This window comes from Ranitomeya imitator, chromosome 1 (genome assembly GCF_032444005.1).
Source record: "Ranitomeya imitator isolate aRanImi1 chromosome 1, aRanImi1.pri, whole genome shotgun sequence".
Taxonomy (NCBI): domain Eukaryota; kingdom Metazoa; phylum Chordata; class Amphibia; order Anura; family Dendrobatidae; genus Ranitomeya; species Ranitomeya imitator.
The window spans coordinates 819145593-819172492 of NC_091282.1; the positions used below are offsets into that span (position 1 = coordinate 819145593).

The following is a 26900-nucleotide window of genomic DNA, read 5'->3' on the forward strand; positions in this document are numbered from 1 at the left end:
TCTCAACTGAGTAATATTGTTTATTTAAATTTTTTTGCAGGGGACAGTGGCTTCACTGGAATGGGTGATGCTGTTAGTATGGTTTCATTAAGATTTATTAAAGGAGTCTGTGTCATTCTTTCAATTAAAGGACTTTATTCTGGGTGTGTGTGTTTTTTTTACAATATGACTATGGGGTTAGTAATAAGGGCATCTTATAGATGCATCCCATTACTAAACTCTGGGCTTGATGTCACCTGACAATACAAAGCTGATATCAACCTCCCAACTATCACCCCACTTACTACCGCATCAGGGCGAGTGGGAAGAGCAAGGTTAAGTGCCAGAATTGGCCCATCTTATAGATATGCCTGATATTTTTAGCCTGGGGGAGCAATATCCATGGCCCCTTCCTAGGCTATTAATATCATCCTGCAGCTTTCTGCCTAGCCTTTGCTGGTTATTAATTATAGAGGGACTGTTACAGAACCCCCAGCACCAAGAATGTTATGCAGTATATGTATGTATAATAGTTTCCATGTGATCAGCATCAGTGCACAGGCTGCGCCCCTGGACAAGATATTCTCCTTCTGACCTCCCCCACCTTTGTAATTCCCTCAGTAAATATCAGCAGGCTCCGGTCCCCTGCGGCTATTGTAATGTATGTCTGGCCTGTTTTTTCTATTGGCCTGCCCTGTGTATCTGTGTTATATATTCTGTGTGCTGTAAATAAAGTGAGTTCTTTTAGACTGGAAATACGTGGGGTAGCAGTCAGCTTTTATATGCTCTCACATAACCAAGGAATTCCAGTCAGTGTCCTTCATTCAGAATCCAGCAAAAGCAGAGTGGACCTCCTGAAACACGGGGTGGTACTGAAAGAGGTACCCCAGCTTGGTAGACCCCGTTACACTGGTGGCAGACAGCGGGATCTGATACCCCTTCTACAGGAGGAAAGGAATGAATGGAAGACAACTACCAGAAGTTAAAGAGGACTGCATTAAAAGATCTGGTGGAAGCCCGAGGGTTAATCGCCAGTAACAAAACAAAAGCGGATTTGATAGCAGCCATCATGGAACACTACAGTGCAGCGCCCCCCAATGTGAACATGGAGGAGACTGAATTCCAGAGGGAGGTAAAGAACAGACTGGCGTTCTATGGTCCAAACCCTGCAGTAGAGATCATACGAGAGGTGATGGCTGATGTGCGTACTGATCTGAAGGAAAAGATGGCCGAGCGGACCAGGATAGAGCTAGCCAAGATGGAGATGGCAGAGCGGACCAAAGTGGAGCTGGCCAAGATGGAGATGGCAGAGCAGAGAGAGGAGAGTCAGCGAGCAGGGGGAGCTCTGGCCTCCGCCCAGGTACCTTCAACAGTAAGCCACAAAAAGATCCAGTATAATGCCTTCCGACAGTTGGGGGAGGCAGAGGAAGACATTGATTGCTTTCTGCAGGACTTTGTGTGCCCTTCATCAAGTGAAGCCGGAGGAACGGGTTCAGATTCTGGCCAGCAAGCTGACAGGCCGGGCAGCGAACGCCTATCGCACGGTACCTGATGAGGACTGTGTGGACTATGAGCGGATCAAAGAAGTGATCTTGGCCCGGTATGCGCTGACACCAGAGGCATACCGCCAAAAGTTCCGCGGACTTATAAAACGAGTAACCGATACCCACGCTGAATGGGCCTGTAAATTACGGCGGTCACTGCTACAGTGGGTACAAGGGAGCCAAGCAACCACTAAGGAGGACGTCCTCCAGCTCTTCTTGTTAGAACGATTCTTTAATGGACTAAACCCCGAGACACAGGAATGGCTTCGGGACAGGCGGACAATGACTCTTGAGGAAGCCGCTCGTCTGGCCGATGAACATCATGACGCCAGGAGGCCTCACTTGTCCGGATCAAAGATGGTCACTAGGGGTCCGCCCATAGACCTGGAGGGCCCCAAACCACCGAAGATTGTAGGGGGATCAGCTAGAAACCCGGCCTACCACAGTTCCCCTGGGGCGCGATGCCACACCTGCCATCAGCTGGGCCACCTGCAAAGACAATGTCCCAACTGGACTCAGCATACCCAGTGGCCAAAGGCGGGAACAGCTACCTTTCGCCGGGCCACTGTACACTGCTACCAAGGCGAAGCTGACCCGGCATTGGGGGCTACAACTAACCAAGGGGTGGAAGACTTGGAGGAAGTGCTGCATGAAGTAGACCCCGTGCAGGCAGCCCGGGCAGATAATCGACAACAGCATCGACAGGTCGTGTGGGTTAATGGGAAACGCATGCAGGGACTAAGAGATTCCAGAGCAACTTTGACCCTTGTGAAGCCTCATCTCGTCCGGGACCAAGAGAAGACGGACCGGACAGTGGCAGTTCGTGTAGCGGGGGGAGCCATACATCGACTGCCCACTGCCAGGATTCACCTGAACTGGGGAGTTGGGGATGGCCTTGCTGAGGTCGGCTTGATGGAGGATTTGCCTGCAGACGTTTTGCTGAGAAATGACTTGGGGCCCATGTTGTCTGCCTTCTCGGTTGCCCCTCTGGCTGAGACATATCCTGTGACCACCCGGAGACAAGCTCGAGCTGCGGAGGCGGAATCACACTCAGAGGAGGCCCAGGTAAGACATCCCAGCCCTACACGTATTCCCATAGCCAGACACATTTCTTGGGCCACCCCAGATGAATTTAAGAGGGAGTTACTTGAGGATCCTTCATTGGAGGGATATCGTGGGAAGGCACAGGAGGGGAGAGGGGTACTGGAAGGGGAACAGTTTATATGGAAGCAGGGACTCCTCTACCGGATCATAGAGCAGCACTACACAGGGACGAGCCCCACTATAAAACGACAGCTGGTAGTTCCCAAGAAGTATAGGCAGGAGTTACTGCGAATCTCTCATGACATACCCTTTGACGGGCACTTCGGCGTCAGTCGCACCAGGCATCGTCTGACACAAAACTTCTTTTGGCCGGGGGTAACCTATGATGTTCATCAATACTGCCAGACCTGTGACAGTTGCCAGAGCATTGGCAAGAGGGGAGATCGATGCAAGGCCAAATTACGCCCCCTCCCCATTGTGGAGGAACCATTTAGCCGAGTAACGGTCGATCTGATAGGGCCGTTAGCCAAACCCAGTCCGTCAGGGAAAAGGTATATATTGACAGTGGTAGATTATGCTACACGATATCCAGAGGCGGTTGCGTTACCTAACATACTGGCAGAGACGGTGGCGGCTGCCCTGCTCCAGGTTTTCTCACGGGTTGGATTTCCCTGGGAGATTATCTCAGACCAGGGTACCCAGTTTACAGCAGAGGTGACCAACCAACTGTGGAAGCTGTGCCGTAAAGTCCATTAGAAGCGCCCCGTACCACCCGCAAACCAATGGGTTGTGTGAACGTTTTAACGGGACGTTAAAACAACTCATTGGGACTTTTACCAGGACCTACAGGGACTGGGAGAAATTCTTGCCTCGCCTCCTGTTTGCCTATCGAGAGGTGCCCCAAGAATCCACGGGGTTCTCCCCATTCAAACTGGTATATGGGAGACGGGTAAGGGGACCCCTAGACTTAGTGCTAGAACACTGGGAAGGGGAGGGCATCATAGAAGGGGTACCTATTGTACCCTATGTGCTGGAATTCCGGGACCGCCTACAGGAGCTGACCCAGGCTGTACGTGGGAACATGCAGGTGGCCCAGTGGCGCCAGCGCGTATGGTACGATCGGAGGGCCAGAGAGCGCACCTTGGAAATAGGGCAGAAGGTCCTGGTGTTAGAGCCCACTAGGCAGAACAAGTTCCAAGCTGCATGGCAGGGGCCCTACCAGGTAGTGGGGAAAATAGCCGACACCACCTATAATGTCGTTGATTGTGATGACCCCAGGGTTATCCGCATGTTCCATGTGAATATGCTGAAGCCCTATCAGGAGCGCCCTGAAGAGGTAGTGGCCATCTGTGCACCTGAAGCAGACGATTTAGCCGGACTTCCCTTGCCTGATGTCTTAGGGGAGAGGACTCAGTCTAAAAACATGGGACCAGGTACACTGGGGTGAAGACTTAGGTCCCCGGGAGAGACAGCAGGCGGAGGAGTTGTTGAGGCAGCGACAGAGGATGTTTTCGGGGAAACCCGGGTACACTCACCTGGCACAACACAAGGTTGAGACCCAGGATCAGACTCCCCTGCGACAACCCCCCTTCTGCATCCCTGAGTCTGTACGAGAAGGGATGCGACAAGAGATACAAGAGATGTTGCGTTTAGGGGTCATTGAAGAGTCAGATAGTCCCTGGGCATCCCCCGTAGTGTTAGTGCCCAAGAAGGATGGGACTACACGGTTTTGTGTAGACTATCGTAAGCTCAATGAGAAAACAGTGACGGATGCGTATCCCATGCCGCGTGTGGATGACTTGTTAGACCGGCTGGCAGGGGCAAAGTATTTGACCACCATCGATCTATGCAAAGGCTACTGGCAGATTCCCCTTAGTCCTGATGCTATTCCCAAGTCGGCATTTGTCACCCCATTTGGCTTATTCCAGTTTCGAGATATGCCATTCGGGATGAAGACTGCCCCGGCGACCTTCCAGAGGCTGGCTGACCGGCTTCTGGATTGTCTCCAGGACTATGCGTGTGCCTACCTGGATGACATCACCATCTACAGCACGACATGGGAAGAGCATCTAAATCACCTAGAGACAGTATTAAACAGGATCCACAAGGCCGGAATCACCCTGAACCCAAACAAGTGTCACGTGGGCAAAGCAGAGGTTCAGTATTTAGGGCATTGGGTGGGAAATGGGAAACAGAGACCAGAACCAGCCAAGATTGAGGCCATAGCCAAATGGCCCACCCCACGCACTAAAACCCAGGTCATGGCGTTTCTAGGGACAGCGGGGTATTACAGGAAATTTGTTCCCAATTACAGCAGCGTGGCCAAGCCCCTCACTGATCTGACCCGTAAGAACCAACCCCGCCAGGTAACCTGGACCCCAGAGTGTGAGGAAGCCTTCCGCCAGCTAAAGGATGCCCTCACCAATACCCCTGTATTGACCGCACCTGATCCAACTAAATGTTTCCTTGTTCACAAAGACGCTTCTATGTTTGGATTGGGGGCAGTACTAAGCCAAGTCAGGCCGGACGGCCAAGAACACCCGGTAGCTTACCTGAGTCGGAAACAACTGCCCCGTGAAGTGAGCTATGCGGCCATCGAGAAGGAGTGCCTGGCAGTAGTATGGGCACTCAAAAAGTAGCAACCATATTTGTATGGACGACAGTTTTCCCACCTAACGGACCATAATCCCCTAGTCTGGCTTAATCGGGTCTCCGGAGACAAAGCCAGATTACTGCGGTGTAGTTTAGCCCTACAACCTCTGGACTTCACCATCCACTACAGACCCGGCAAACAAAACGGTAACGCCGATGGACTAAGTCGACAAACGGAACTCGTACCAACCCCATAAACTTCGTCATCCCCAAACCGATCCGTTAAGGATCAGTGTTGTGAATTCTGTTGTCGGGCTCCCTCCTGTGGTCATGAATGGTACTTCGGCTGGTTCTGTCCATGGACTTCCTCTGGTGGGTGTTTCTGAGTTTCCTTTCACAGGTGACGAGGTTAACTCGTTAGCTGCTGCTCTATTTAACTCCACTTAGATCTTTGCTCCACGCCACCTGTCAATGTTTCAGTATTGGTCTAGTTCACTCCTGGATCGTTCTTGTGACCTGTCTTCCCATCAGAAGCTAAGTTCCAGCTTGTATTTCTTTGGTTTGCTATTTTTCTGTCTAGCTTGCTATTTAATTTGTTGTCTTGCTTGCTGGAAGCTCTGGGACGCAGAGGGAGCGCCTCCGCACCGTGAGTCGGTGCGGAGGGTCTTTTTGCGCCCTCTGCGTGGTCTTTTTGTAGGTTTTTGTGCTGACCGCAAAGTAACCTTTCCTATCCTCGGTCTGTTCAGTAAGTCGGGCCTCACTTTGCTTAATATATTTCATCTCTGTGTTTGTATTTTCATCTTTACTCACAGTCATTATATGTGGGGGGCTGCCTTTTCCTTTGGGGAATTTCTCTGAGGCAAGGTAGGCTTTATTTTCCTATCTTCAGGGCTAGCTAGTTTCTTAGGCTGTGCCGAGTTGCATAGGGAGTGTTAGGCGCAATCCACGGCTATTTCTAGTGTGGTTGATAGGTTTAGGGATTGCGGTCAGCAGAGTTCCCACGTCCCAGAGCTCGTCCTTTATTATCAGTAACTATCAGGTCATTCCGTGTGCTCTTAACCACCAGGTCCATTATTGTCTTGACCACAAGGTCATAACAGATCAGACTGTGTATGCCAATCGCGTCGCTGAAAAGGGGAGCCGTGTTACAGAACCCCCCAGCACCAAGAATGTTATGCAGTATACGTATGTATAATAGTTTCCATGTGAAATGCATCAGTCCACAGGCTGCGCCCCTGGACAAGATATTCTCCTTCTGACCTCCCCCACCTTTGTAATTCCCTCAGTAAATATCAGCAGGCTCCGGCCCCCTGTGGCTATTGTAATGTATGTCTGGCCTGTTTTTTCTATTGGCCTGCCCTGTGTATCTGTGTTATATATTCTGTGTGCTGTAAATAAAGTGAGTTCTTTTAGATTGGAACTACGTGGGGTAGCAGTCAGCTTTTATATGCTCTCACATAACCAAGGATTTCCAGCCAGCGTCCTTCATTCAGAATCCAGCAAAAGCAGAGTAGACCTCCTGAAACACGGGGTGGTACTGAAAGAGGTACCCCAGCTTGGTAGACCCCGTTACAGGGACCCTTTGCAATTTTTGGGGGTCCCCAATTTTAATAGCCAATAAAGGCTAAGCGTATAGCTGTCAGCTGATATTAATAGCCTGTAAAGGTACAAAGGTATTACCTCCTGCCCAGGCTATAAACATCTACCTCCAGGCATTGGCTTTCCCTCTTTTGGTTAAGAAAAGTACGCGGGAGCCCATACCTTCTTTTTCAGAAAAATAATCTTTTATTAATTAAATACATGTGCAGTAGGTTGCACACATACTATGCTAATTCTGTGACTGACATTTTTATATCCATCTATTCAATGTGTATGTACTGTATGTCATCTAATTATTCTATTCTGTCTAGTCCGGCTGTGATTTTACTGTACGTGGTAGATGAATTGACGGCTATTGATCTATCTATCTAGCTGTGTTTTGAAGGATATTTCCTTTAAAAACTATATGTAAATGACAAAGAGAATTGCTCTATGTAAAAGCTCATATTAAAATCACTTTGCAATCTGATTGCAAACGCACTGCATTTGGATGTAAATCTGATGCTAGGCGTTAACAGTCGGATTGTACTTGCATGAAAACCGCTTGCATGACACTCATCCAACTTTGCAAACAAAAACTTCAGTTGCAAGCTATATGCTGGGTAATGCCACACAATGGTGGTCTACTCACAATAAAGATTTACACCAATTCCAAGAAAGTGGAGATACATAGGAGAATAAGGAGTACACCGGTGACTGAAATAGAATTTTTTTAAAAATATTTATTAAAGTAATTCATAACAATTAAAATATAACATGACACCTTTCAGGAAACAACAAGACCCATGGAGAAACTACTCATAAATACATCAATATTGCACCAATCCCATGCATCCTGTGATGCATCCCCTTGAGAAAGCGTGGTCATATCCCCGCGAAAAGTGCACTGGGGCATTATCATCTGCAGCCCTGCCAAACGCTAGTGTGAAACTAGCCTAATACAGATTTACTGTATCTCTAGGGTGATGCATACATATACCACAGTATTTGTGTTTATTGCATGACTTGACTGCCTCTGAAACCCTTCTCTATTTGAGATATAGGGTTTGTTGTCTCCTCATATAATCAATTTTGAGACATAATTTCAAGCCATTCCTTTTGCACATTGTATATAGACAGTAATTTTCCTATGCAAGGGCGCTTACAACATATCCCTGAAAGGATAAATATTTTTGGAACATTGAGCCATATCCCTGCACGTCTCACTGTTTACTAGACACAGAGCATTACACATCTATACTATGCACTTTATGTATTTGTTGGTGGTGGCTTTTTAAGGGAGTCATTTTACAACGGACATAGTAATGTTTTTTGTGTCTGTCGAAAAAACGGACAGCGATGGATCCGTCGCCGTCCATCAATTGCTAGAATTGAAGCCTATGGCGCCGTATCCGTCATTTGTCGGAATCCGGTGATGGATTCCATTTTTTTAAACTGAGCATGTGTTGATTTTTTTAGGATCCAATTAGCCGGATCAGCTAGTAGAATCCGGCGAATAAACGGATCCGTCGCATCAGTTTTTCACAATCTGCGACGGATCAGTTTTTTTCAAAATTCAACGGATTGTGACTGATGGCAAAAAACTGATGTGTGAAAGGGGCTTTAAAGTCAGGGAGGGCCTGTCAAGGTGGACCATTTCATGTATCAAGGGTGCCAACCTCTGCTGTCAGGAAGGGACATATAGGGTAATACACATTGTATCTTTTCTAGTTGCTATTTACCAGTCCAGTGCCAAATCCTAGGTGCAAATTTCCCTTTTTATCACAGTTTGTATTCTCTCCTGGGTTACCCTTTGCCAAATCCTCTTATGTTCCTTTTTATTGCTAATGAGGAATTTTTTTGTATTTTTTATGTATACTAATAAAACCTATTTTTTTTAAGGGGTTTCTTTTTCGTTTTGGTTTTTCTTTGACAGACCTCAGACAACAAGCACATCATATCTTTCTCAATCCACCATAACATCTCCGCCTTCACATCACTCATAGTCAAGCTGTTTGTCGTGTTCACCCTACATCACCCTCTCTCATCACAGCAGCCATCCCTTGGTCCAGCAGTTGTGGTCATGCAAAAAGGTTGTTTCCTAATACACATGGCAAAGCTAAGAGCTTGAACTCCACCAGCTCTATTTTGTTTGCCACAGAAATGCTGCTTTTCCACCTGGTGTGCACAGACGCTTTCCGAAAGCTGATGGCCATCGCAATCAACCAGTATCAATTGCCCAATCGCAATTACTTCTCTAAAAAAGCTGTCCTTGTGCTACACCAACATGTCACAGACAACATCACCCATTCCTTGAAAAAATCTGTCTACCAGGGTGTATTTCACCACTGACATCTGGACAAGCAAGCATGGCCAAGGGCATTACATCTTGGTGACTGGGTACTAGGTGACTTTTGGCTGTAGGGGCAGGCAGGCAAGGGTCTGCTCCACTAGTTTTGGCATCCCCAAGGCTTGCAGGGTGCTTCAGGACTGAGAACTACACCACTATGTGCCAGAGGATGGAGAACTAAACTACTAGACAACAAAGGTTGGAGAACTAAACTACTAAACACCCAGGGTTGGATAACTAACTACTACCAACCAGAAGATGTAGAACTATAGACAACAGGGGTTGGAGAAAAAACTAAAACACCTAGGGTTGGATAACTAAAGCACTACACACCAAGGGATGGCGTACTAAACCACTAGACACCAAGGTGTCACTAGAGACCAAGTCTTGGAATCACCTTTGTATCTAACACTTCCTCCACTGCTTTTGCCACCTCCACCACCTCTAGGGCCTTCACCTGCACCCTCAACCTCTCACTTAATTAGAAAAAAACACACAAGTCAGCTCACCTGTATTCCAATTCCTCCTCATTCCTTCCCGAAAGGAAAAAAAGGTTCAAGCAGCCAGTGGAAAATGTAGAAAAATTAAAATAATCCAGTGGAAAAATGGGATCTTGATTAAAATTCCAACATTTATTTATATATAATTAAAAAGGAAATAATCTCATAAGGTACACCACAGAAGTCCTAGCTATTGCAACATCATGCACATACCAGCGTTTAATTGTCGCATTAGCCTACGCGTTTTGACTTGAGTCTTATTCATGGCTTGAGGCAGAGAAAACTAAGTTAGTTTATATAAATAAATGATGGAATTTTAATCAAGATCCCATTTTTCTGCTGAATTATTATCATTTTTCTCACTTAATTAGACACGTATTCCAACAGTACAGAGAGACTCCCCCGACCTCTGTGCTGTGCAGTCAGGGCTCACCACAATCAGGAAGGGTTTAAATTAATATGCCTTGGAGATCAAAATCACACAGCTCAAGAGTTGTGGACAGCTATCCAGGCCGAGTTTAAGCAATGGCTGTCTCCACTGAACCTGGAGCCATGGAAGGGCGTGTGCGATAATAGTGCGAAACTGGTGGCAGCCCTACGCTGGGGCAACCTCTCACATGTAATTTGCATGGCTCATGTCCTCAACTTGGTGATACAGCAATTTTTCCACCACTATACTGGCCTGGTTGCGCTTTGCAGAAAGCATGGTCACTGTGTGCTCACTTCCACCATTGCACAAAGCGTGTCATCGACTTGCATCGCTGCAGAGGTCTCTCAGGCTACCAGTTAACCGATTGATATATGATGTGCTGATATGTTGGAAATCCCCCCTGCACATCTTGCAGCAACTGTGGTAGCAAAGACAAGCCCTGGTTCGGTATGTCCATTTGTATAGCTTGTGCCAATGCTATACGGATGTGGTGCATATCACACTTGCAGAGTGGGCACAGATGAAGGATCACAGTTTCGAAATAGCTACTAAGGTGGTTAGTATAACAGGCTGGGTGGTGGAACAAATGTGCCGAGGCCCAAGGAAGACCTGGAGGGGCATAACTAGGAGCCTCACCCAATCTGATAACGGATACGCATCAGCGTATGACACCGAGATCTGAGGACAGGCAAGGGTGGTGGTCCAGGTGCTACATCAGGACTGACTTTAGGTAGATAGCAGCTGACCCCTAGGAAAGGGGAGCTGCAGTGGCCCAAGGGAATGTTCAATAGATGCATGTAGGTGGAGTAAGATGACTGGTAACATAGATACAGACGGGACCAGCTGATGGAGAGATGAGCCCAGCCTGGTGCAATGGGACCAGGTGCCATAAAGAAGAGTACTGGCAAGTTCAGCGGGACCGGCTAACTTTGAGAGGAGTACTGGCAGGTGCAGCGGGACCACCTGACATTGATATGAGAAGGCAGGTGCAACAAAACTGGCTGATGTTGAGATAAGCACTGACATCTCTGCAGGGGGAGAGGGATTGCAGGCAAAGACAGTGACTCTATAGTTAGCACTGATGATGCCATAATCAGCATCACCATTTCGATAATCTACATGCTGGAGCACACTTTGAATAGTCTATCGGAGGAGCTGATGGTCCCAGAGGAAAAGGAATAAGCAGGGGAGTATGCAAAAAGGATAACAATATCTCGCACAGAACAGTCTTCTATGAGCAGCCCCAGCAGATGCAGGAGAGGAGTGACTTCAGGTTGAGGACCTGTGATTATGTCACGATCATGTGACCAGTCACATGAGTCGGGGAAGGCTGGATGAGGGGATTCGGCCATTCAGGACGGTTGGGAGCCTTGAATATAGTAGTAACTGAACCTGTATCTACGATGCAAATTCAGTTACTACCCGGCAGAATCTGCCGCCCCCTCTCTTCATTGAAGGCAGTGCCGCTTGAGGCAAAGTACTCAACTTGCCACATGGTAGCGGCGCCCCTGCTTGTATTGCTAAGGAAACCCATATGGTTTCAGCTTCTAGATGTAGGTGCCGATGGTTTTTGTCTAATTATATATATGTCAGGCATGTAGTGACAGAAGGAAACCATAGTGAGTGTGGTAAGAGTCTCTGCTGGTTTGTCTGTCTAGTCCTGTATTTCTGTTTTTAAAGAAACAAAAGATTGAGCATGGGAGGGTTGCTGTTAGGCCATGTGCACACGTTCAGTATTTTTCACGTTTTTTTCGCTATAAAAACGTGATAAAAACGCTAAAAAAACGCTTACATATGCCTCCTATTATTTACAGTCTATTCCGCATTTCTTGTGCAAATGTTGCTTTTTTTTCCGCGAAAAAATCGCATTGCGGAAAAAAAAGCAACATGTTCATTAAATTTGCAGCATTGCGGGGATTCTGCACACCTAGGAATGCATTGATCTGCTTACTTTTCGCATGGGGCTGTGCACACCATGCGGGAAGTAAGCAGATTATGTGCGGTTGGTACCCAGGGTGGAGGAGAGGAGACTCTCCTCCACGGACTGGGCACCATATAATTGGTAAAAAAAAGAATTAAAATAAAAAATAGTCATATACTCACCCTCTGATGGCCCCGGAGTCTTCCCGCCTCTCATCGGTGCACGCTGCCGCTTCCGTTCCTGTAGAGATGGTGTGTGAAGGACCTGCGATGACGTCGACGTCTTGTGATTGGTCGCGTGACCACTCATGTGACCGCTCACGTGACCGTGACGTCATCGAAGGTCCTGCACACACACACCATCTATAGGAACGGACGCCGCTGAGGAGATCGGCTGTCTGCAGGTGAGTATAACCATTTTTTTTATTTTTTTTAATTATTTTTAAACATTCCATCTTTTACTATTGATGCTGCATAGGCAGCATCTATACTAAAAAGTTGTAGGAATAGCAAAGGCGTGCACTCTGGTCAATGTAGAAAGGTGCAGGTCAATACCTATATATGATTGTGGTGACCCCGGCTTCGCAATACTACTGTGGTGAACAAAATAAATTTCTTTATTGCATATGAAAAAACCAAAAATTCGAGTGCGGCTGTTGTTTACTTATTTATATAGTAAAAAGTTGGTCACACATGTCAAACACTATGTTTGACAAGTGTGACCAACCTGTCAGTCAGTATTCCAAGCGATGCTACAGATCGCTTGGAAAACTTTAGCATTCTGCAAGCTAATTTCGCTTGAAAAATGCTAAAAAAAACGCAAAAAAAAATTTCTGCAAGAAATCCAGACGTGTGCACATACCCTTAAAATTGCTGAAGCAGAAAGTAAAGAAACTTGTTCAGAAAATGCATAGGTTTTGTTCAGTGTCTGGTTGTCCACCAGGTGAAAGGCTTAATGAGAGTTTCTGGAAGTGTATTGAAGGAACAGAGTGGATGTTTAAATTATGCTGCCTTGTTAGATCAGGCTGAGATATGGTGGAAAAACATCTAAATGTGTAACTAGAGGTGAGTTGTAGGAAAAAAAACATGGTGATAAGTTTTTGTATGTAGGCATATGTAACTAAGATGGCGCTGACCCCAGTGTCGCTCCCAGTTTGATTCCACACCCCTACATATGTCCATCCTTCAGTGATAATGTACCGTATTTTTCGCTTTGTAAGACGCTCCGGATTATAAGACGCACCCCAAATTTTGAGGAGAAAAATAGGAAAAAACTTTTTTTAATAAATTGGTGGGGCGTCTTATAATCCATGCGTCTTATTAATTACCAGGGGTTGTGGCTGTGGTGGATCAGGGTCCCAGGTTCGTTGCTGGAGGCAGGAGTGGAGCATTGCTGCAGGCTGGGATGAGGGGGTCTGCAGGGGGCTCCTGTGCTGCAGGGGGGCTCCTGTGCTGCAAGCTGGGATGAGGGGTCTGCAGGGGGCTCCTGTGCTGCAGGGCTGTCTCCGATGCTGCAGGGCTGTCTCCGGTGCTGCGGGGGGCTCTGGCGACATTTTGTGAAAGGCCAGAGCCCCCAGCAGTTCGTCCATGCGTTCCTGAATGACGGACTCCGGGAAAATGGCCGCCGGAATCTCGAGAGATGAGATCTCAGCGCTGAAATCTCATCTCCTGAGATTCCGGCGGCCATTTTCCCGGAGTCAGTCATACTGGAACTAACTCCGGGAAAATGGCCGCCGGAATCTCGAGAGATGAGATCTTAGTGCTGTAATCTCATCTCCTGAGATTCCGGCGGCCATTTTCCCGGAATTAGTCATACTGGAACGCAAGGACAAACTGCCGGGGGGCTCTGGTCTTTCACAAAATGTCGCCAGAGCCCCCCGCAGCACCGGAGCCTCCAGCATCACCCGGGGCAGCAGCGGACAACCCCGGCAGCGGCGGTGGACGACTGCGGCGGCGGGCAGTAGCGGCGGTGGACACCCCCTCATCCCAGCCTGTAATGGTAAGTGGTATATCCGCTTTGTTAGACGCACCCACATTTCCCCCCAAATTTGGGGGAAATAAAGTGCGTCTTACAAAGCGGAAAATACGGTATGTAGGAACAAGAATTTAGTTTGGGTGGGGACCTGTCGTGTATGCAGTGACCCCTGTTGGCATATAGAAACCATTAAAGCCTCCTACTCCTAAGCCAGGATTGCATTCTTTGTTATCAACCCATAATACATTTGCATAGTGTGGCACCCCGTGGCCAGTGCCCCAAGTGCTATGCCCCCATAAGTCTCAGCCATGCCCCCAACAAATATTATGCCTGCACTGGATAAGACCAATGCACCTTCAGGCCCTACCCTGCCCTCCAGCTCCTCCCCTGGCACAACCCAAATGGATGCAGCCATTATATATCAGTCTTTTGCTGCTATCCAAGATTCACAAGGACAATTAGTCAAGATGGGCAGCTGGCCACGATAAGTAGAATGCCAGACCCTGAAATGTTTCTCAATGCCATGTGTTACACAGATTAGAAAAAAAGGTGGTCTTTCTTGTTGCTGAGATTTAGAGGACATGGTGACAGCAGAGGAAGGGAATACTTTCTACTCCCTTGAAGCTGGGGCAATAGGAGCCCCACATGCAGATAATACTTCAATAGATTTGGGGAAGCAGCATGTGAGAAAACTCACTCAGTGGGGTCAGGACAGGTTAGCCTCCCAGTCAGCCATCCTTCATAATATCAAATAGACACAGTTTCAGTAGAAAAGTATTATACCTGACTCTGGCAAATATGGCAGGACTTAGGATACGAGAGCACGTCCGAGGTATAAACCCGTTTACTGTCCTGTGCCTTTGTTAAAGGTTTAAATCATATAATTAGAAAGTCACTAATAGTGTCCTGCTTGGAGTATCGAGTAGTTTGTCTCCTAGATTCAGAGGAGTGCATGATAACCCCCTCCTTTCCCCTTCTCCAGTGGGGGACTCAGGGTCTCACTAAGTCATGAATGCTGTGCAGCTCCTGTTGTAATTGTTCTAACTTTCTCCCACACTGTTTATGTCTCTCATGATGTTGCGGCCATTCTTTCTCTAGTACTGCTTGACATCTCGGGTTTCATTGTGTCCTCCACATGCCTGATAACATCAACATTCACCATTGCATTACTCTGAATCCAGCCACCTTGTTGCCTCTGGAGGGCGGAGAGAGTGGTAGTGGTAACCTGGGTGACCTGCTAGTTGAGCCACAAGAGGAACATGACTGTATACAACTAATGTCCTACCGGGGTTTCAGTTATATTATCGATGTCCCACTAGATAACCCAGACCAAAAGCTCTTTGTGGATGGATGGCGGTATTGTATGGATGGCCAGTTCTACACTGGATAGGCTGCTGTTTCCCTCCATGAAACCATAAAAGGAGAACAGCTGACCCCACACATGTCTAGCCCGGAAGCAGAACTCTGTGCCCTAAAAGAAGCCTCCAGACATGCTAAAGACCAAACTGCCACCATTAATATAGAAAGCTGTTATGCTTTCTTGAGTATGGACTTATATGGAGAGCTTGATGTTTCCTTGCAGCAGTAGGCAAGCCTATCAAGAATGATAAATCTCTCCAACGCCTGATGGAGGCGCTATTTTTCCCTCAGAAAGTTGCCATAGTGAAAGTCAAAGGTCATGCAAATGACGACTCAACCACAGCAAAAGGCAACCACCTGGCTGACCAGGCTGCAAATTCTGCTGCTTACCAGCCAAGAGACAATCCTGCCAGAGTGGCAGCTGCATATGTGGCCTCTGCTATGGACCCACCTGTGACCTATGACCTTCTGCAGAACCTACAATAGGCTGGTGTTGAAGAATTCACCAGATGGCAAGAGAAATGAGCAGCGCAGTTACCAGAAGGACTGTGGCACATGGGGACAAAGTTTGACTTCCCCAAGTTCTGTATCCCAAGATGACTCAAGTCACCCATAACAATACTCACCAATCTAGACTGTCATGACAGACCTCGTCCACTACCACTGGTATGCTCCTGGGTGTAGTGTCGCTGCAGCCAAACATGAAGACACACCACCAAGATGCCTATGAGGTACACACTGAGGCCCATGTACCCATTCCAGCACCTTCAGAAAGACTACATTCAATTTCCCAACGGTGTACGTGTGTGTCGACCTCTTTCCAAGATGGACAGAAGCATACCCCATGTGTGTAAAGCCACTGCCAAGGGTTCTAATCTCACAAGTTGTCTGCAGATACGGAGTGCCTGAGACCATAGAGAGTGACAGAGGCACCCACTTTACCTGAAAAAGGGATGCAGGAAATAATGTCCGCCCTGGGGTTTGAGTGACGTCTGTACAATGCTGCTGCTAACAGTCACATTGCTGTGCTAAACAGGCATCTATCAAGTCTATGGACTTGGTATATGTCCACCAAAGGATAAAATTGAGAAGATTAGCTTCTTACCTATCCAGATTCCTAGGCTTACAGCTGCAGCCACGCGTGGAGTCCTTTGACGCAAAGAGCGGAGTGGGAACACAGTTACGTACCAGCGATCTACACTCATAGCAGTCAGGGTCACACAGGTAGCTTGCACTGACACCTAAGGACATAAAAAGTCACACATGTGAGTGCCAAACTAGGCAATTGTGTCCCTTTTTGTCTTTTCAGAAAGTAGGTGTACTTTGGTGTTATCATCTATCATTAGTTCCTCACAGATTTTGACAGCAGTGCCTGTTCACATGGATTGATTTGGAAAAAAAAAGCAAAATAAAAGCCGACTGAATGCGCTTTTACTGTATATTATGTTCCATTTCCACTAAAGTTCACTGCAGAATGTCACTTTTAGTACAATGGTAGATATACACATGGTTTTCTGTCAGTAAGGAGTTGAAGAATACTCAAAAAGGTTCTGCTTTATGTAAATATAATTAAATAATATGCACCATTCTAAAATACACTGCTAAAAAAATCAAAGGGAATACCGTATTTTCCGGCATATAAGGCGACTGGGCGTATAAGACGACCCCCAACTTTTCCAGTTAAAATATAAAATCTCAAAAGTCGGGGGTTGTCTTATATGCCGGGTGTCGTCTTATAGGGTGGGTGCGGAGCAATTTGCGGTCGATGTATATAGTGGGGGGGGAGTGGTCCCGATGATGAGGTGAGGGAGCGCCTCACCAGGAAGGTGTAAGTGAAGCAAACTGTCAGCGTCTGGGATGCCAGGGGTATGCAAAAAAGAGAGAGAGAGAGTGGTGCTGTGCCTAGAAAAACACTCCTCTTTCACTCATCTTGCTCACCCTTGTATCCTATTATCTCCTCTGCCTCTGCTTCATTTACACCTTCCCGGTGAGGTGCCCCCTCACCTCATCATTGGGATCGCTCCCCCCACAATATGCGGCGACCGCAGATTACTCCGCACCTGCCTTATAAGATGACACCTGGCGTATAAGACGATACCCGACTTTTGAGAAGATTTTCAGGGGTTAAAAAGTAGTCTTATACGCCAGAAAATACAGTACTTAAACAACACAATGTAACTCCAAGTCAATCGCACTTATGTGAAATCAACCTGTCCAGTTATGAAGAAACACTGATTGTGAATCAATTTCTTCTGCTGTTGTGAAAATGGAACAGACAACAGTTAGAAATGAAATGCAATCATCAAGACAACCCTTATAAAGGAGTGGTTCTGCAGGTGGTGACCACAGACCATTTCTCTGTCCTCATCCTTTTTGGCTGTTGTTTTGGTCAGGTTTGCATTTTGTCATTGCTCTCACCCCTAGAGGTACTGTACAGTAGCATGCAGCATTGTCGGCAACCCACAAAAGTTGCTCAGGTAGTGCAGCTCATCCAGATCAGCGTATCAATGCGAGCTGTGGCAAAAAGGGTAGCTGTGTCTGTTATCTCAGTGTCCAGAGTATGGAGCAGATACCAGAAGGCAGGCCAGTACACCAGGAGAAGTGTAGGGGGCTGTATGAGGGCAACAACCCAGCAGCAGGACAACTACCTCCTCCTTTTTTTGCAAGGAGGAACAGGAAGAGTAGTGCCAGAGCTCTGCAAATGACCTCCATGTTCAATGAGGATATTACATTGTGCTGTACTGTGCAGACATGGACTGCTGCAAACAAAACGCGCACTGCATCATCAGCCACAACTGCGGCTGTTGCCAGCAGCATTTGTGGGTCTGCAGCTCACTGGGGCACCAAGAGGCGCCTAGCCTGGGCCTTTTATGATATCGCAAAAGATGAGCCAACTCACGTTATCTGCCAACTTAGCAAAAAAAAAATGAGTAGAGGGAAAGAGTGCAATAATTTGATTACTACATGCTTGTACCTTCACATGCACAATTAATATTCATTGCCCTGGCAATCCCACTGTGATAAAAAGCGAACCAGCGAACCTCAACAATCATCAGGGGAAGGGACTGCTCCACAAGTCTTAGAATTCCCAAGGCTTAAAGCACAAACCTCTGTATTTCATACTTCATCCACTGCTTCTGCCTCCTCAACCTGCATCCTCAACTTCTACCAATGAGACATGCATTCCAACAGGATGGAGGTGTCACCCAATTTATTAAGCATTAGAGATGAGTGAATATTTCAATGTTCGGCTCAGATTACGATCGCCGAATTTGCAATATTCGGCGATTAATTCGTCGAATATTCACCAAACATAACCGACTGCCATTCTCGTCAATGGGAGGCAAAAACAAAAGCATGAATAACACCTCATAACGGCCCTATATGCTGCCAAAACACATCAAATGAAGGACAGACACCAGAAAAGTGGCCTCAATTCACCCACAGTACAGATTTTAACATGGCACTGCAGCAATCAGCCAGGCATGAGGTATTGGGGTCTGGGACAGCATTTACAGCTTTCAATTGAACGTCACAGTAAGGTGAGGTTGGTGTGTTAAATATTAATTATTGGCTTATACTTGAATATATATGGTACCTATTTTGAGGGTTCCAATTAATGTCTGTCACCCTCAAAATGGAGAATTGTTAAATATTAATTATTGATTATTGACTTATTCTTATTCTCAATTCTGTACTGAGCACATTGCCTTTCGCTGACACTACATATGTTATTTCTGACTCATAGTAAATGACAACCCCATATACAGAGACCACGTGCTCTGTGGAATGTATAGATAACATGGAAGAAGGGGGGTTCTTCTTCCCTCTCTGCGGACTTCACACATTGCACACAGACTTCAGATGAGATGGACAGCTGGTATGTAAGTTAATCACTACGTGTTGCCTCCATAGATGCTTATGACAGAGACAGACTTCATTTACCATTCAGGATCTCAGGAAAGAAGGGGAACAAACTTTCATATGGATAAATGGACAATCTCTCTTTGTAACTATTTCACAAGATTTTATGTTTTGCTGCAATGATGCTTTTTGGTGGACAATCCAATAAACCACTACATTTTCTATAAGAAATATCATGACATTTTCTTTAGAGTATTGCATCTGGTAAAGAGTCCTGAATTAAATATATGAAATAAGTATTATTAACATTTGTCAAGCTCAGCTAAATCTGATTTTTGTGCTTTATTATATGGATTCCTTGCCCTTGCACATGGGGAGGAGAGCTCTGCTAAACACCTGTTGTTGAAGGTGCAGGAATTCCAGTATTTCATGTCATAAGGATTGGACAGTAACCTATGAGTGAGGACTAAGAGGTGCCAGATAGATTGACAAGTACCAGAAGTACTACAAGTACCATAAATACTACAAGTGCCAGACGTACTGAAGATAGACGTGCTGATGACAAGAACCCAGCTTTGTCCAACAAAGGAACTACAAGCTGAGATATTTTAAGGTAAGAAACATGGATGTCATTACGTCTTATTCTAAGCAAAGCAGACTGAAATTTATGTCTTTAGATGAGTCTAACTTAGAAATTTTATAGCTCAGCTTATATGCAGAATGCAAGATTGAAAATCTGAAGATAGATAATAAGAAGCTGATGTCCTTCAATAGAAAAAAAGAAAATTGAAAAATATTTTACAGTTGGTCGACATATTTCACAAGTCTGTGTCAGAGAAATCCAAAAATGACTGTAAAAATAGTGTCAGATGATACTAGTGATGTTACTTTTACGGATCTGCAACACAGGACTAAGGTAGAAGGGGGAAAACTGACCCTGCACTATGACTAGGCTGAAACCCTACGATGGAATCAGGGGCGGATTATCAGAGGGTCAATATGGGCGGTAGCCCAGGGCCCAGTGGTCTGGGGGGGCCCTGAGCTACCGCACAGATTGACCCTCCGCTAATCGTCTGAATGCCCGCCAGCATTTGTGTGCCCCCGGACCTGGTGGGCAGAGGGAGGGGGCCCGCACGTCAATAGTTAACAACAACAGCCGCCAGCCAATTGGAGGCTGGCAGCTGAAGTCGGCCGCAGCGCACACGTCGCCGGCGTCTGACGTCATTGTCAGTCGCCGGCGAGTGTGCGCTGCTGCAGGGAGCTCGCCGCCTGGAGCGCGGACAGGTGAGGAGACTGCTTGTTTTTGTTTTTTTTTGGATCAGTTAACGGTGGACACACAAGGGGGCAATGCTGGAGGACACACTGGGGCAATGCTGGAGGACACACTGGGGGGCAATGCTGGAGGACGCACTGGGGGCAATGCTGGAGACAGTGGGGCAGATTGCTGGAGACAGTGGGGCAGATTGCTGGAGACAGTGGGGCAATGCTGGAGACAGTGGGGCAATGCTGGAGACACTGGGGCAGATTGCTGGAGGACACACTGGGGGGAAATGCTGGAGACACTGGGGCAGATTGGAGGACACACTGGGGGCAATGCTGGAGACAGTGGGGCAGATTGCTGGAGACAGTGGGGCAATGCTGGAGACAGTGGGGCAATGCTGGAGACAGTGGGGCAGATTGCTGGAGACAGTGGGGCAGATTGCTGGAGACAGTGGGGCAATGCTGGAGACAGTGGGGTAGATTGCTGGAGACAGTGGGGCAATGCTGGAGACAGTGGGGCAGATTGCTGGAGACAGTGGGGCAATGCTGGACACACTGGGGCAGATTGCTGGAAGACACACTGGGGGGCAATGCTGGAGACACTGGGGCAGATTGGAGGACACACTGGGGGCAATGCTGGAGACAGTGGGGCAATGCTGGAGACAGTGGGGCAGATTGCTGGAGGACACACTGGGGGGCAATGCTGGAGACACTGGGGCAGATTGCTGGAGGACACACTGGGGGACAATGCTGGAGACACTGGAGCAGATTGGAGGACACACTGGGGGCAATGCTGGAGACAGTGGGGCAGATTGCTGGAGACAGTGGGGCAGATTGCTGGAGACAGTGGGGCAGATTGCTGGAGACAGTGGGGCAATGCTGGAGACAGTGGGGCAGATTGCTGGAGACAGTGGGGCAATGCTGGAGACAGTGGGGCAGATTGCTGGAGACAGTGGGGCAATGCTGGACACACTGGGGCAGATTGCTGGAGGACACACTGGGGGGCAATGCTGGAGACACTGGGGCAGATTGGAGGACACACTGGGGGCAATGCTGGAGACAGTGGGGCAATGCTGGAGACAGTGGGGCAGATTGCTGGAGGACACACTGGGGGGCAATGCTGGAGACACTGGGGCAGATTGCTGGAGGACACACTGGGGGACAATGCTGGAGACACTGGAGCAGATTGGAGGACACACTGGGGGCAATGCTGGAGACAGTGGGGCAGATTGCTGGAGACAGTGGGGCAGATTGCTGGAGACAGTGGGGCAGATTGCTGGAGACAGTGGGGCAATGCTGGAGACAGTGGGGCAGATTGCTGGAGACAGTGGGGCAATGCTGGAGACAGTGGGGCAGATTGCTGGAGACAGTGGGGCAATGCTGGACACACTGGGGCAGATTGCTGGAGGACACACTGGGGGGCAATGCTGGAGACACTGGGGCAGATTGGAGGACACACTGGGGGCAATGCTGGAGACAGTGGGGCAATGCTGGAGACAGTGGGGCAATGCTGGAGACACTGGGGCAGATTGCTGGAGGACACACTGGGGGGCAATGCTGGAGACACTGGGGCAGATTGCTGGAGGACACACTGGGGGACAATGCTGGAGACACTGGGGCAGATTGGAGGACACACTGGGGGCAATGCTGGAGACAGTGGGGCAGATTGCTGGAGACAGTGGGGCAGATTGCTGGAGACAGTGGGGCAGATTGCTGGAGACAGTGGGGCAATGCTGGAGACAGTGGGGCAATGCTGGAGACAGTGGGGCAGATTGCTGGAGACAGTGGGGCAATGCTGGAGACAGTGGGGCAATGCTGGAGACAGTGGGGCAGATTGCTGGAGACAGTGGGGCAGATTGCTGGAGACAGTGGGGCAGATTGCTGGAGACAGTGGGGCAATGCTGGAGACAGTGGGGCAGATTGCTGGAGACAGTGGGGCAATGCTGGAGACAGTGGGGCAGATTGCTAGAGACAGTGGGGCAATGCTGGACACACTGGGGCAGATTGCTGGAGGACACACTGGGGGGCAATGCTGGAGACACTGGGGCAGATTGGAGGACACACTGGGGGCAATGCTGGAGACAGTGGGGCAATGCTGGAGACAGTGGGGCAGATTGCTGGAGGACAAACTGGGGGGCAATGCTGGAGACACTGGGGCAGATTGCTGGAGGACACACTGGGGGACAATGCTGGAGACACTGGGGCAGATTGGAGGACACACTGGGGGCAATGCTGGAGACAGTGGGGCAATGCTGGAGACAGTGGGGCAGATTGCTGGAGGACAAACTGGGGGGCAATGCTGGAGACACTGGGGCAGATTGCTGGAGGACACACTAGGGGCAATGCTGGAGACAGTGGGGCAGATTGCTGGAGACAGTGGGGCAGATTGCTGGAGACAGTGGGGCAGATTGCTGGAGACAGTGGGGCAATGCTGGAGACAGTGGGGCAGATTGCTGGAGACAGTGGGGCAATGCTGGAGACAGTGGGGAAGATTGCTGGAGACAGTGGGGCAATGCTGGACACACTGGGGCAGATTGCTGGAGGACACACTGGGGGGCAATGCTGGAGACACTGGGGCAGATTGGAGGACACACTGGGGGCAATGCTGGAGACAGTGGGGCAATGCTGGAGACAGTGGGGCAATGCTGGAGACACTGGGGCAGATTGCTGGAGGACACACTGGGGGGCAATGCTGGAGACACTGGGGCAGATTGCTGGAGGGCATACTGGGGGACAATGCTGGAGACACTGGGGCAGATTGGAGGACACACTGGGGGCAATGCTGGAGACAGTGGGGCAGATTGCTGGAGACAGTGGGGCAATGCTGGAGACAGTGGGGCAATGCTGGAGACAGTGGGGCAGATTGCTGGAGACAGTGGGGCAGATTGCTGGAGACAGTGGGGCAATGCTGGAGACAGTGGGGCAGATTGCTGGAGACAGTGGGGCAATGCTGGAGACAGTGGGGCAGATTGCTGGAGACAGTGGGGCAATGCTGGACACACTGGGGCAGATTGCTGGAGGACACACTGGGGGGCAATGCTGGAGACACTAGGGCAGATTGGAGGACACACTGGGGGCAATGCTGGAGACAGTGGGGCAATGCTGGAGACAGTGGGGCAGATTGCTGGAGGACACACTGGGGGGCAATGCTGGAGACACTGGGGCAGATTGCTGGAGGACACACTGGGGGACAATGCTGGAGACACTGGGGCAGATTGGAGGACACACTGGGGACAATGCTGGAGACAGTGGGGCAGATTGCTGGAGACAGTGGGGCAGATTGCTGGAGACAGTGGGGCAGATTGCTGGAGACAGTGGGGCAATGCTGGAGACAGTGGGGCAGATTGCTGGAGACAGTGGGGCAATGCTGGAGACAGTGGGGCAGATTGCTGGAGACAGTGGGGCAATGCTGGACACACTGGGGCAGATTGCTGGAGGACACACTGGGGGGCAATGCTGGAGACACTGGGGCAGATTGGAGGACACACTGGGGGCAATGCTGGAGACAGTGGGGCAATGCTGGAGACAGTGGGGCAATGCTGGAGACACTGTGGCAGATTGCTGGAGGACACACTGGGGGGCAATGCTGGAGACACTGGGGCAGATTGCTGGAGGACACACTGGGGGACAATGCTGGAGACACTGGGGCAGATTGGAGGACACACTGGGGGCAATGCTGGAGACAGTGGGGCAGATTGCTGGAGACAGTGGGGCAGATTGCTGGAGACAGTGGGGCAATGCTGGAGACAGTGGGGCAATGCTGGAGACAGTGGGGCAGATTGCTGGAGACAGTGGGGCAATGCTGGAGACAGTGGGGCAATGCTGGAGACAGTGGGGCAGATTGCTGGAGACAGTGGGGCAATGCTGGAGACAGTGGGGCAATGCTGGAGACAGTGGGGCAGATTGCTGGAGACAGTGGGGCAATGCTGGAGACAGTGGGGAGATTGCTGGAGACAGTGGGGCAATGCTGGAGACAGTTGGGCAATGCTGGAGACAGTGGGGCAATGCTGGAGACAGTGGGGCAATGCTGGAGACACTGGGGCAGATTGCTGGAGGACACACTGGGGGGCAATGCTGGAGACACTGGGGCAGATTGGAGGACACACTGGGGGCAATGCTGGAGACACTGGGGGCAGATTGCTGGAGACACTGGGGCAGATTGCTGGAGACACTGGGGGCAATGCTGGAGACACTGGGGCAGATTGCTGGAGGACACACTGGGGGCAATGCTGGAGACACTGGGGGCAGATTGCTGGAGACACTGGGGGCAGATTGCTGGAGACACTGGGGGCAGATTGCTGGAGACACTGGGGCAGATTGCTGGAGACACTGGGGCAATGCTGGAGACACTGGGGCAGATTGCTGGACACACTGGGGGTAATATGCTGGACACACTGGGGCAGATTGCTAGACACACTGTCTGGGGGCAATATGCTGGACATACTGGGGCAGATTGCTGGACACACTGGGGGTAATATGCTGGACACACTGTGGGTAATATGCTGGACACACTGGGGCAGATTGCTGGACACACTGGGGGCAGGACTGGAGGCATGGGCAGAATGTAGACACGGGGCATGATTGGAGACATGGGGCAGGATGAAAGACATGGGGCAGGATTGGATCATGGGGCAGGATGGATACAATGGAGACAGATGGGGCAGGATGGGGAGATCATATGTATAGAATGGATACTCATGAGGGCAGGATGGGAGAACATATGGCTGGAGCCAGGAATGAGATAAACGGGGCCAGGATGGGGAATATTATTACCATAGGGGCTAATTAAGGGATATTATTACTGCAGTGATGTATTTATTTTATTTTTTGAGTATACTGTTTTAAATGGGGGGGGCGGTCCTGTTACTGTGTAGAGTGACACTATATCACCTTTTTATCTTCATGTGGTGTAATGTAGAAGTTGTGAAAAAATAAGTAATGTGTTCTACAAGCGGAGCTCGAGATAACTTTGTTATTTCCTGCAGAAACGAGTCCTGGCTGGAAGAAATGATGGCGGTCTGTGCTGGATGAAAGATGAAGGACTTCACCTAGAGACGTCACTGGTGAGTCAGTGTTACCTATACACTGACACTATACACTATATACTATATACAGCGGTCCTGTGTACAATGTCACCAGTGATCACTGTATTACCTATACATAATATACAGAGCTCCTGTGTATAATACCACCAGCGAAATCTGTATTACCTTTACACAGACACTGCATACTAAGTACAGATCTCCTGTGAATACTGGCACTTATGGTGATAGTATAGTGGTTTTTTTTTTATTATTATTACTGATCAGTATTGTAGTATTCAGTCACTATGTGGTGGTAATATGTGGTCTGGAAATGGTGTTGTGGTATTTGTCCCTTGTATGTGCTATTTGGTCACCAAGTGGTGGTAATATGTGGTCTTGACATGGTGTTGCGGTATTTGTTCCTTGTATGTGATATTATTCGATCACTGTGGTTGTAATTTGTAGTCTGGTCATGGTGCGGTGGTATTTGTTCCTTGTATGTGATATTATTGGTCAAGATATACCTAAATTGTATTGCAGATTTTAACAAATATTTAATAGGTTACAGTAGAGTAGGGCCCGGCCATTTTTCTGGAATAATCTGGTTCTGGTATATCATGAACCCCGTCACATGACCCCTCCCGTCACATGACCCCCCCCCCCGTCACATGACCCCCCCGTCACATAACCCCTCCCCCCGTCACATGACCGGGGGGGCCCACAGTGTGTGAACAGCCCGGGGCCCTGGCTACCCTTAATCCACCCCTGGATGGAATGGGCGACCCATTCCTTGTGAATAGACCCACCGACGATCCTAGGTTAATATCAAGCAAAGAACTATAGATAAGGGGAAGGGGTTCCCTAAAAGAATTAAGGACGGGATTCAAAAATGGGTCACCTCCTAGTAGAAAACACAGAGAAGGCTGCAGAAACCAATAGAAAACAGAAACTAAGGCTAGCAGAACACAGAACACTAAGCAAAGCACCAAGCTAGAGCAGATTAACACTGTTGTCCAGCAAGGACTGGGAGGCAGATGCTGGTTAATAAAGAGTGAAACAAACACCTGACCCAAGACAAACCCAGCACCAGAGGAAAAAGACCAGCAGCCAGAACTCCACAAGAAAATGGCGGATAGTAACTAACTAAACAGGTTCTAACAGTTCCCAAGATTGACTGTAATGCGGAGAGTGAACAAGATGTGAGACACATGTCTGTAACGGCCACTCAAGGTGACCTTGTGTCTCATGATGTAAAAAAAGATGGAGTAAACGTGGGAGGAGACATGAGAACTGACGTAGATGACGTACGAGGGACAGATGTACAAAGACCACTAAGAATAGAGAAAACTTGTTAAAATTATGCAAAATAATTCCTGCATATGATAACAAAATCCATGTGTAGAAATTCAGAGATATTTGAGAGTTTTTCTGATAAGTTTGATTTAACTAATGAGGAGAAAAATCAGTTGTTTAAAATGTGG

At 48.6% G+C, this 26900-nt stretch overlaps 1 protein-coding gene across 1 annotated transcript in view; it reads right to left on the reverse strand.

The window, feature by feature from the left end:
• KISS1R (KISS1 receptor) overlaps positions 1-26900 on the reverse strand; it is a 283997-nt gene that overhangs the window by 107123 nt on the left and 149974 nt on the right. The window contains exon 3 of the mRNA XM_069745680.1: positions 16377-16512. Coding sequence (XP_069601781.1) covers positions 16377-16512 — 136 coding nt within the window. The remainder of the gene's footprint in view (positions 1-16376; positions 16513-26900) is intronic.